Source organism: Antrostomus carolinensis, unplaced genomic scaffold (assembly GCF_000700745.2).
Source record: "Antrostomus carolinensis isolate BGI_N321 unplaced genomic scaffold, ASM70074v2 scaffold10755, whole genome shotgun sequence".
In the NCBI taxonomy this organism is placed as follows: Eukaryota; Metazoa; Chordata; class Aves; order Caprimulgiformes; family Caprimulgidae; genus Antrostomus; species Antrostomus carolinensis.
The window spans coordinates 61,392-73,799 of record NW_010314274.1 but is presented as its reverse complement, the minus strand read 5'-3'; the positions used below and the strand labels follow the sequence as shown (position 1 = coordinate 73,799).

The window sequence follows — 12,408 nt, the reverse complement described above, 5'->3', positions numbered from 1 at the left end:
ACTGGAACAGGCTGCCCAGAGAAGCTGTGGAGTCTCCATCTCTGCAGATGTTCAAAACCCACCTGGATGCAGTCCTAAGCAACTTGTTCTAGGTGAACCTGCTTTGGCTTTTTCTCCTGAGGTTCCTTTCAACCTCTACCATTCTGTGATTCTGTATCACTCCCCTCCTCAGCTGGATGTGGGAGAGAAAACATAATGAAAGACTCATGGATCAAGATAAGGACAGGCAAAAATCACTCAGCAATTACTTTATGGGCAAAACAGACTTGACTTTTACTTTAGTTTATTTGCACTCAAATCAGAGGAGGATAATAAGAAATCAAATCAAATCTTAAAACACCTTCCCCCCACCCCTCCCTTCTTCCTGGGCTTAAATTTTCTACCAATTTCCTCCTCCCCAGTGGCACAAAGGAACAGGGAATTGGGCTTGTGGTCACTTCATCTCATGTTATTTCAGCTGCTCCTTCCTCCTCAGTGGAGGACTCCTCACACTCCTACCATGCTTCAGTGTGGCGTCCCTCTCATGGAAGACAGTCCTCTACAAACTTCTCCAACATGAGTCCTTTCCATGACTGACAGTTCTTCACGAACTGCTTTATCATGGGTCCTTTCCATGGTGTGCAGTCCTTCAGGAACAGGCTGCTCCAGCGCAGGTCCCCCCACGGGGTCACAAGTCCTGCCAGCAAACCTGCTCCAGCCTGGGCTCCTCTCTCCACGGGCCACAGGTCCTGACAGGAACCTGCTCCAGTGCGGGCTTCCCATGAGGTCACAGCCTCCTTCAAGCATCCACCCGCTCCAGCGTGGGGTCCTCCATGGGCTACAGGTGGTCATCTGCTCCACCATGGACCTCGATGGGCTGCAGGGGGACAGCCTGCCTCACCACGGTCTTCACCACAAGTTGCAGGGGAATCTCTGCTCTGGTGCTTGGAGCACCTCCTCCCCCTCCTTTTTCCCTAACTTCTCTCACAGAAGCCACCCCTTTGCTCCCCGCACTACCAAAACCTGGCCGTGCAAACTCAGTAGAGCAACATAAAGCCCCACATAGCATTAAAATTCATTTCATTAGTAAACACAAGGTAATGCAGCTTGCAAAATGATATAGAGTTTGATCTGGTCATGAGGAGGTTTTAGGATAGAGTTGAGAAGAAAAGTGAGCTGATGTTTTCAGCGATGGGTGTCAGGCCCTTTTTGCCCTTTGGCACTGCACTGCGGAGCAATATGGAGAAGCTCAATGTACTCTATTTTTTCTACAGATGGGCAAACTTCTCCCATCTTTGCAGTCTTTAGGTGGTTTGATTGCTCTTTGGCTGAAGGAATCAATACAAAGCATAAATCTTTATTCACTTTAAAGTTTTGCTTTCCTGCAGGGCAGACTAGGGCTGCAAAATTCCAGCATATCTTCCAATCCAATGCTCTGGAGAGTAGTCCCATGCTTATTTACAAATCTTAAAAAAACATCTGAGAGCATTTCATTTATTTCTCTTAATGCCAGTCAAGCATGTATCCGCTTAGCCAATTTTGAAAACTTTACTTTTATTTTTCTATCTTCTTCCTCTCTGTTTACTGGTTGTGAAGAAGAGTGACAATAAGTCTTCACTTCAGTTAAAGTAGCAGCTTCAAGGAGATTTTTAGTTGAATTTTTCATTGCAATGCCCTATGTGAGAACTCACTGAGATGCATGTGGATGCTGAGTCTTTAAAATCAATATCAGTATAATTGCTTCAACAATGTTATTTCTAACAGTAGACATTGAAAACACATTTAGGTGTTTTTTCTTTAGATATGATAATCATGCATTAAACTAGTAAGCATAGTATTATTCTATAAGATTTCAGCAAAGCAGTTCCATATGGAATTGAGATAGAAAAACTGCCACAATATAGAATGATTCACTGATCTCAAAAAGTAGATTTCCAGCATTTTTGTTGCCCATTAGCATGAGAAGTACAGTTAATTAAACATGCAGTAGTTGTTCTGAACATGCAAAAAGTTGTCTGAAGTATATGTTGAATAGCTGATTAGAATGTAGTATTTCTCATCAAATGAATGAGGCTTCACTTTCTCATTTCAGTATAGAATTGTCCTCCACACACGGTTCCATGTGGTTCTGTGAAAGCTATAATGCAAAAGAATCAAAAAGATTTCCTACATGTGATATACAAGAGTTTTTCATTGCCTCTTGCAAGAATTTTAACTTATAAACATTTTGAAAACTACTTATTTTGTTGTGCTTTGATTTATTTTTAATAACTTCAAAATTCAGCATGGGGATAAACCACGACAATGACCACCCATCCTGTGCAGATGGTCTCCATATCATGTCTGGGGAGTGGATTAAAGGACAGAATCTTGGGGATGTTTCATGGTCTCGATGCAGCAGGGAAGATCTGGAAAAATTTCTCAGGTATATAATTCAAGAAAAAGAACTCTTACTGGATGTCATATACAAATAGTTGCAATAAATATCCTGAAATAACAAGTTTTCAATAATTTTTACCACTTCTGTGGGAAACCTGTGTTTGTATAGCCCATCAAAATAATTTAAATCATCACACTGCAATAGTTAGTATAAGTTAGATGTATCAGACTGACACATTTGTACTAAATCTTGACAGAAATCAAAACCATGACTTGTTTTTCTAACAGGCTTAAGTATTTTCAAACATTTTTTCTTCAGTTCTCCGGTTTTTGAGAAAAGTTAAATTTCCTACTACCAGTTCAGAAATATATGTATTTTTAAATGTGTGTGTTCATATATATATATATAGATATATACATATATATATAAACTGAAATTTTAATTTGAGATCTTTCTAGGTGTGAAAACTAAGCTACACAAATGCCTATGCATTATAGATTGTCTGCTTTTAAATAATTGTTTAAATCTCTATCCAGACCTCAATCAGTTAAGTAAATTTTACAATAAGATGTTGTCTAGGGCTTTCTTGAAATTCAATTATAGCTGATAAATTATATTGTCTTTCCGCAAATGTGCAACATCAGAACACACCATTAACTTACACCAATGAAGTGTAAGTGAATGTGAATTTATATGGAGTCATATCTCTGAATGACAGCCCAATGCTGATGAATAAAACGTCTAAAAAGAGTCTGCATTTTTCTGATGTCAAATGCATGTTTAAGTCAGCATGTCCATCAGACTCTTCAGTATTGTTCAGTGTATGAATCTCTGCATATTGCCAGGTCAAAGGCCAGTACCTGTCTGCTACAGACGAATCCTCAGAGCCTCAATTCTGTGATTATTCCCTCCAAACTCCCAGGAATGACGTACAATGCAGATGAACAGTGTCAGATTCTTTTTGGACCAACCGCTTCCTTTTGCCAAGAAATGCAGGTAAGGATGAGTGTGTACACCTGCCAACTCATTTTTCTATGAGAAATATTTTTGTGCATGTGTTCGAGAGAAAGAAAACAGAACCTTCAAAATGAGAAGTTTACACTTTGCTTTCTGAAGTTAAGATGAACATTTTCATTTGTTTATTTTGTAAGGCTTGCTTTGAATCTCCCAAAATCCTGAAACATGTTGTACCATAGCATACTGATATGTTCCTTGTACTTCAGAAATATAAAATGTCATAGTGTGAAGTCACCTCATTGCAGTGAATAGAATATTTGCAGTTTATTCCACTGGGACCAGATTTTGTGTGTAGGTTCCATTTCATTATGTTTTGAGTATTGAACCTCCATATCTGCCCTTAAATAGCGTATGCTGTGCCTGTGCAAGCTCCAAGGGAGAACAGTGGTGTTAGCTGGGCTCTCTGTACTGCTGAATATAGCCTACCTCCCAGCTGTCCTCTGTGAGCCCTGGCAGAGCTGTGCATTGCCATGGCAACAGGAGTTCCAGTACTTGAGTGAGTTTGCTGAAATTGCTTCATGCCATTGCATGAAACAGTGTCACTATGTATTAACCTTGAAAAGAACGATTAACAAAATTGAAGAGCTCTTCATAATTTTATGGCTTAATATTAGTAGATGTCTGACTGAAGAAGCATTGTAAGAAAAAAAAATAGTCCTTTCATATTGTCAGCAGGACAGGTATGAAACATGTTGGGACACCTTTGAGAAGGTAATGAAGAGAAGATGGGTGGATGCTATTACAAATGTGTAAAGAGCATGAGTATGGGCAGATAGAATGGGGGCTAGGAGGGACTGTGAAATAGAATTTCAGCAGAGTCAGAGTAGACAGATAACCTGGAAAGGTCAGGAATATTTAATATGAAAACATAATTCCTTACTTTAGTTCTTCAGTTCTATTCATCTTTTCAGCTTGGACATAGTACTCTTTCTTTAGCAAGTTTCAGTGAGAATAATCTTTGTCATAAAGGCTCTCAAAGGAAACGTTGGAATACATATATGACTACCGCATATTGAGTGGCATAGCTGACAAAAAAGGAGCTGGACATTACTGGTTATTATTTCAACTGTCTGATTGAAAACATATTCACTCTGAGAGATGAGCAGTAGAGCTCAATATAATGATTATACAAATGTTCTTAATTACTTCCAAGTGCCTTTTTCATTAATTTCAGTCTGTTTCTTGTTTTTTAGTACTTTGTTTTCAATTAAAAGATGTGATTTTGGTTTCTCATTCTCTAGAAACCTATTTTGAACCAGAAAATAAAAAAGCGTTCTCCACCCATTATTTCTTCTAGGTCTTCTTTACCAAATAAAAGAATTTAAACAGTAATTTAAGAGATGGTAAAAACTTTAGATTTGCTGTTGCCTGGTACCTTTATACGCTGTTAACTTCTCTGAGCGTTTCCCCTTCTTTAATACCCTTGAGTTCAGTTCTAATTCAGGTATTTAAATTCAGTGAATATTCTTCTCTCCAGGTCCTGACTCCTAGGTTTCGTTGGTTTCCATTATTATTTTAGAAATGTTAAGAAGTTAAATTCAGTTAACAATACTCTGGTAGTATTCATCTGTTTGCACAAAGAGTACTTAGGCTCTGGATGCTGGTACCTATTGTCCATTTCTAATAATCTTCAATCATTTCTCCTCTTCCAGTATTTTGTATCTAAGAGGACACATTTCAGCTAGGTCAATTATCATCCCCCTTTTTTTCCATTACCTTATGTTAAAATGATTAGTTTAGGAAAATTCCTATTAAATACTAGTATTAGGATACCATTGTAACTTAAATCCAAAGATAAGTGAGCTTGCTTTGAAGAAAGAACCGAGTAATGACGCAAGATAATATGAAAGGCCAATGGTCTTTTCAGCTATGCTTTTTTAAGGACAAACTGCAATTTAATTTTTAATCTTCTTTGTAAACCAAGTCTATTCCTTGATAACCTCATGATCTTAACAGTAAGAAAAGGAGAATGTGATAACAGTTTCTGAGAAGAGAGCAAAGGGAAGAACCTTCTGCAGTTTTATCAAAATCCTTGGCAAAACTGGTAACCCTGAACCAGAAACCATATAAGCAAATACTGAACCACAAAATTATTGTAATCCATCTTTGAGAGCTTTGGATCTATTAGGAATTAGATAAAAATTAATAAAAGTCACTAAGGATGGAACAGAGACAATCTGGTGAGGGCACTGAGGCAGAAGAGAAGTTCTCCAAAGCTCCGTTGCCAACCTCCATAAAGTTAGCTGTTAGTCAGTAGCTAATTTCATTATCTCCCTCTAAAATACAAGGATGTCAGATGGAAATAACAAATACGTTGAATTTAACCTACCAAATAATTGCATTTTGCAGATTATGAAGGTGATTCAAAGTTCACTGTATTAATTGTGCAGATTATTGTGTCTGCCATTAGAGAAGTCAACATTTAGAAGACTTTTCTAAATTGAATACAGTATTTCATTATTTACAGTATTAATTTATTAAAATAATAATTTTATTATACATTGGCAACCACTGAATTTTCCATGAAATCCAAACTACTTTCTTCTATCCCTGTATACTGTCTTCTACTCTGCCAGTAACTGACAATTTACTGTGATTACAGTTGTTGTCCGCAAGCCAGAAAATGAGAGAAACGTACTCCTTGAAGATTCATTTGAACTTCAGTAAATGCAACAATTTGTAGCCCAGTATTTCTTGGAGATGTTCTACTTGCGTAACAGTCATGCACTTCAGTGTAACTATGTAGAAGATAAATTATGAACTATGTCAGTCTTACATTTTTTGTGATTCAAAGATAATTTGATGACCAGACTTCCATGCGGTCTTTTACACTAAGCAAGAATGTTTCCTGTGTAACAGCTTTTCAACCAAAGAAACCATTGAATAATGATGGAAAATAATTTTCTTAATGGTCTAAAAATAATCTATAAATATCAGTGGTACAATAAATAATGCATTTCTGCTGAGATGTAATTTTCTACAAATGTTATTACTGAGCAGCATTTTAGGATAATTTAGAGTCACATTACATGGCAGCCTCTGATAAACACTGCAGATGCCAATGATTTTCCCTTGCTATCAGGAATTCCTCTTTATGATTTAATGGCTAAAGCACAGGACTGAAGGGACCATTGAGGGCCTACTCCCGTGTGTGAGCACCTCCCACTCCTCTTTCATGAATCATGTCCAGACTTTATTTTTGCCTTTTCATCTTTATTTCAAAGACTTTTTTTCATACCCTAAGCAAAATTTATAGAGCCTGAGAAAAGTGTGAGTAGATCTCAGAGTACAAGATTTATACCATGTCACCGTGCTTATCTTGTAAGGGAGCCAAGTTTGCTTTTATGCCCATGATGTCTCACACAAGAATCAATTAGACCCGAACTTTCTTTCACATAACAGATAGTGAGATCATGGCTCAGCAGTAGTTCTTTATGATTAAATGTGATTCTAGAACTTGACAGTTGAATTTAATTGTTGAACTATGTAAGGCTGGGTTTTTAAGATTAAAGTCCAGGATGCAAATGCTATCTAGTCACTTCCACTAAAACAGTTCTTGTCATAACACAGCTGTGACCTTTGCAAAGAAATGGGAGACTGGTTATATTTCATGGTGTTTTTAGGGCATTTCAGGAAAAGATCACAATGAAAAGAACAAAAGTCATGGAAATATTATAGCTCTGATGAAATATCTGTCCTCATCTCCACCACCACATTGTAAACAATCTTGACTTTGCACAAATACAGTTCTGAAATGCTCGTTTTGTCTCTGTTCTTTCCTCTCAACTGGGCCTTCTTTCCAGATGCTTATATGATTGGAGAAGCATCCCTCTGATGCACACAGACCTACCTCACTCTTTTCATTCAAAAAAAATTCCAAAAAGCTGGAATGACCTCTGCTATTCCTGTAGTACATCATGACTTTCGTATTTTGTTTTAGAAGCTTTTGCTGTTAAAACCTCGGGATTTTCTTTCAGAAAAAAATCCTTTGTGTGTGCTTGCCAATATTTTGTTTTCCAGTGTACACAAAATTAAATATTTTACAGATTTTAAATAGTCTAATGTCATGAGTATACGTTTATAATCTCCAGTGACTCGTACTTCCGTTGGCTAGTTTGAAAAACTGTAATGGCTGTTGAACTGTGCTTATGATAGATAACTGGTAAACGTTTATGAACATTAACAGCTATCGTGACTTGGGCTGAATGAAAATTTCTACCCAGAGGAGTAAATTTCTGGTTTAGAAGTTTGTGCTCTGATTATGGAGTGACTGTAATATTGACACTGGCCTCCAGATTTCTGTTAATTGTCAGATCACTCCTGATCTGCAATGTTGCAGGTTACTAATGAAAAAAACCAAGTTGTGCATCATGGTTTTTCCCCAGACACATGCACAAATCCACAAATGTAAAAAGTTAAATTGTAAACAGTAATTTTAATTAGGAGCATTACGTTAGCATCTATTTTTGTGCAGTTGTTCCAATAGTCTGTCATTTCATAGCTGATACGATGTTCTTTCTCCCTTGAACAAGAACAGAATTTACAGTTTGATATTTGAAAAAAGCTTGTTAAAATTATTCAGGATCAGGATAGGACTTCTGTAGCTATATTTTAGGATATGCATAGGCTAACTGTTGTCTTAGTTCAGCTTCAGCACAGAATTGTTACAGGATGAATCAGTAGAGTCTGACTGCTGCCATCCTGTCTCTTGTTTCTGTGCAACGCTTCAGACCTGTACAATCTTTGACTTTTTTTGAAAGCTGATGCTACAGACATTTTTACATGCAGGACTCCCTCTGGAACTGTCCCATTCCTCGGTTCAGACACAATCTTTTATTGAATTATGTTTCTTGTGCCATAAGACTTTTTTCAAGGTACTATAGGATTTATCACATATTTTTCATGCCTAATGTAGAAGGCACAGAGATCCTTACTGGGTTTACCAATGCAATAAATAATTTCAGTCAGAAAAAGCACGTCATCTAGCAACCCTAGTTTAAAAAAAAAAAACGCTGATCTTTACCTTTTATCCTCCCTGCAACTTGTTCCTTTTCCTGATCCTCCTTGCCCCTCTTTGGGAGTACTGTACATATTTGGGGAGAATCAGTCTGCACATGCAGTAACATTCAGGCCACAACTGAGCCCCGCATGCCCTCTCTTCACTTCCACCCAGTTTCCCAGTAAGGGGGGAACAAGACAGCAAAGAGAAGGAAGTAATGACTGAAAAGCATGGAAGAAGGAGAACTTTTTAGAGGAAAATAAGGAAGGCTACCAAGGAAATCTGGGGAAATGCAAGCCAGCATACTTCAAGGCTTTACTTTCCTTTGAAGAAGGTAAAATTATCTTGTTCTGATGCTTAAGAGGGACAGAATAAGCAGCTTTTCTTTCCATCTCTAAAATTCACTACTGCCTAGTACCTTTCTCTTCTCCCTTCTCTTCTTCTTCCCAGCAAAAATATTTCATCCTGATTTGTCAGTTTACTTTGTGTCTTCTTTGTGGATATCAGGTTTGATTGCTTTTTTGAGATATTTCTAGAGCAATGAATGTATTCTATAGGAATCATGAAGCATTGGAAGAGCACAAGATAGCAACAATCATTGGAATGGTATGAACAAGGGGGATTTGGAAATCCTAGAGAAGCCTCGATGTTTCTCACAAACAAATCAAGTGAACATAGTTCTGTGTAGCTGCACAAAGACTCATTAGTCCCTGTATGTAGAAACAGACTCATTGTAAAACCTTTTTGTTGCTTGTCACAGTGCAGTTTTTATCCCTTTCAAATAAAATGAATGAGCATTAAATAAAAGGAGTAAAAATATGAATTAATTTAAAAAAAAAAATCCCAGAAAGCTCATAACTTTTCCAGTCTCTAGGAGGGTACATCTACACAGTGGTGACTTCACATCATGGGGCAAAGTTGTTCCTCTTTTCTTTGTCAGATCTGCCGTATGCGAAGACCATGACCCCTAGGGTTAGACTTAGACCATTCTTCCCTGTCTCTGTCAACACACCAACTTGACTTGTTCTGTATGCCCATGATTAGTAAAAGTCCACTTTGATTTTTGTGCATGCTTAACCTGTCTTTAAACATACTCCAGTACCATCAGACTGGTAACTTTATGACAGCATTAGTGGACTGCATGCAGAAAACAATTTTGCATAAGATGATGGATTTTGTGCTTACTTATGTGTTTGGTTTTCAGCATGTCATTTGCACTGGGTTGTGGTGTAAGGTGGAAAGGGAGAAGGAATGCAAAACTAAACTGGATCCACCAATGGATGGAACAGACTGTGACACTGGAAAGGTATGTTTCTGTTGGAAAAGCAATATAAATCATGTTTATAAACATCTAACAGTTAAGGGAACAAGTTGAACAGGTCTTTGCATTTGTTTAAAGTTCTTGCTTCCCTCAGCTATCATAAAAATCGTACGTATATAGTTGAATGTACTATATGTTGTATATTATATAATATAAATATGATTAAAAGTATATTTCCCTAAAAACACCGAATTTTTAAAAAGTTAGCCAAAGCCACCAACGTTTTAATGCTTGCACTGTTTTATTTCAAATTTGTTTAGGTTTTGTATACTGTTTATGAAGGAAGTGTCATTGTTGCACTGCTTACTGTAGGCAGAAACATGAGCTTCCAAAGATACAAAGTTCTCAGCTATGATTTAAGATTTAGAAATAGTCTCATTGAAGGAATTGATTCGTGGTAAAACTTTTCAGGATAAGCTTTGTAAAGAAGTATTTATAGTATCAGTGCATGTAAAAGAGTGATAAATTTCATTAAAAGTGTGCCCTCAAAGACAAACTAAATGGTCAGCTGAAGTCAGACTTATATCAAATGTCCTTCAGCAGCTTTCCTGTTTGAATAATCTCTGTCATCTCTGTATATAACTGTAAATGAAGATAAATAACTTCAAAGAGATAACAGAGCAGGAGCATGCATATATTATATTCTGCTGACAAAAGTCTCCCACAAGAGTGATAAGCTTTTTGAATCGTATTACATTCACCAGGACTGTCATCATCCCCCTAAAAAAATAAACAAATCAATCAACTGAGTAAGATAAATTGTTCAGATAATATAATTTAATGTGCTAAAGGAAAAACAGGCTTTATTCATTTTTGTAACTCTAAAATAATGAAATTTATTGTTATCTTTTAATTCTGATGAATGTGTGTAGTTGATATTCTGCCTTAAGTCAATACCTGGAAAGTCAGGGACATGCCTTTTTTTCAATGTCACATTCTTTGCATTGAGTCTGGTGTACATATGGTATGGAATAAGAAAGCAGCACCTTTTATTAAGACTTCCCAGAATTTTTCATTGTGAAACCATCACCATTGTGAACTGGGCACCTGAAATTAGTGTACATTTTGTGTATTAATGTCTGACTTGCAAAAGGTAATAATAACAACTCATTGCGGAGTTGTTATCATTCTAACTTTATACTTGTGGGAGCATTATGATATAGCAGTGACATGGGTCCTAGAAAAGTCCAGTGAGGAAGGTAGTGCCGTGCTCTGTGTTGTAGAGCTTAGCTAGTAGCGAGTAAACGATTAGTAAGGCTAAGATGAAGTACTGGTTCTAATTAGAATGTTTCATTGAGCCTTGTGCCAGGCTATAGAGATACCTTATTCATGCCTAGTAGTAAAAAACTAAGCAGATATCACTGAAACATCTCAGGGAATTAGAAGGGGTTATTCTTCTTGTTTACTTTATTATTTGTCTAAGATGAGTTTCAGTTTACACAAATCACTGGCTTTGTTTTGTTTCACTCATATTGTAGAGATGGAGTATTGTTGTCTTGTGTTCCTCTTAGGGTCTTAGGAAGTGACAGAAATGTCATTTGCATAGCCTAACTTGGTTGTTTTTTAAGTTAAGGATTTATAAGCGTCCCTCAGAATCTACATAAGGCAGATGCTATCGCTAGAAAAAAATCCGTTTCACCTATTATATCTGAAGGAATATCATTAAATAAGTGTGACCGTTTTTGATCTGAAACATATCCGAGAGCATTACAAAATTTGTAGCCTCCGGTTGCAAATCCAATATAATAATGGAGCCATCCTATGTGAAGACTTTTCAAAGGTGGTATAATTATGCCATCATTGTAATGCCATGATATAAGAGAGAAAATTAAGATCAATTGATCAGTGAAGATCAGTTTGAAACTGCAGGTGAAGTTTAAGATCACCAGATAAGGATCTAGCACAGACACTGCAAGTCAAAAAGACCATTATTGTCTGCTTTAGTGACATGTTTTGTTGTGCTCGAAGTATGAGACTTCTTCAGGGACTTTATCCATTGATAACAGTAGTTCACTAATAATTCAGAGTGCAGAGAGAAATGGGTTAAATTACTGATGTGAATGACATTAAGTGTTCGTTGTCTACTTGTAGCCTTATTGCTTTTCAGTTGATGAAATTACATAATACTTGGGACAGATATTCAGCTGGTATAAGCAGACGAAGTACTAGTTCCTACAGTGTAATGATTATTTATACCAGATATGGTCATAGGTTATAGAGCATAACAATAGGGATTCGATAGTTTTTGAGTGAGAAATTGAAGTTGTCCTGGGAAATGATATATGCATATGAGATTATTGATATGGTTATTAATATTGGTTAAATAAATGCCAGTAGTTCTCTTGACTTTCTCAACACTAGCTTATTGAGGTTTCCATTCTCTTTGAATACAGGTTGTGAATAAAATCTCATTTTCTCTATTACTTGTAGTATAACCTTCTATTGAAATTGCCACTGGATAATCAGTGACAATGCAGTTCCTGCTGGTTATGTGGGAACTGCAATAGTGAATGAAACAAGTCCTGAAGATAGCCCTGAACACTATGCTGTGATCATCCATACAGTTCAGATGGAGGATGATCCCTGCAGTGGGTTTGGGAAGAACCCAAAAGTGCTTTCCTAGACAGTGGTCAGACTCAAAGAAGGGGACAGCATGGTCTGGGGACCATTTAGAGCAGGGCATTCCAGGAGTTATCATTTGCTGGGAATGAA

General features: G+C 37.0%; 1 protein-coding gene across 1 annotated transcript in view; it reads left to right on the top strand.

The window, feature by feature from the left end:
• The first annotated feature begins 2,264 nt into the window (after nucleotides 1-2,264).
• Nucleotides 2,265-12,408, top strand: part of ADAMTS19 (ADAM metallopeptidase with thrombospondin type 1 motif 19) — a 56,228-nt gene continuing 46,084 nt past the window's right edge. Inside the window, exons 1-3 of the mRNA XM_010167591.2 lie at nucleotides 2,265-2,404; nucleotides 3,205-3,355; nucleotides 9,580-9,681. Coding sequence (XP_010165893.1) covers nucleotides 2,265-2,404; nucleotides 3,205-3,355; nucleotides 9,580-9,681 — 393 coding nt within the window. The remainder of the gene's footprint in view (nucleotides 2,405-3,204; nucleotides 3,356-9,579; nucleotides 9,682-12,408) is intronic.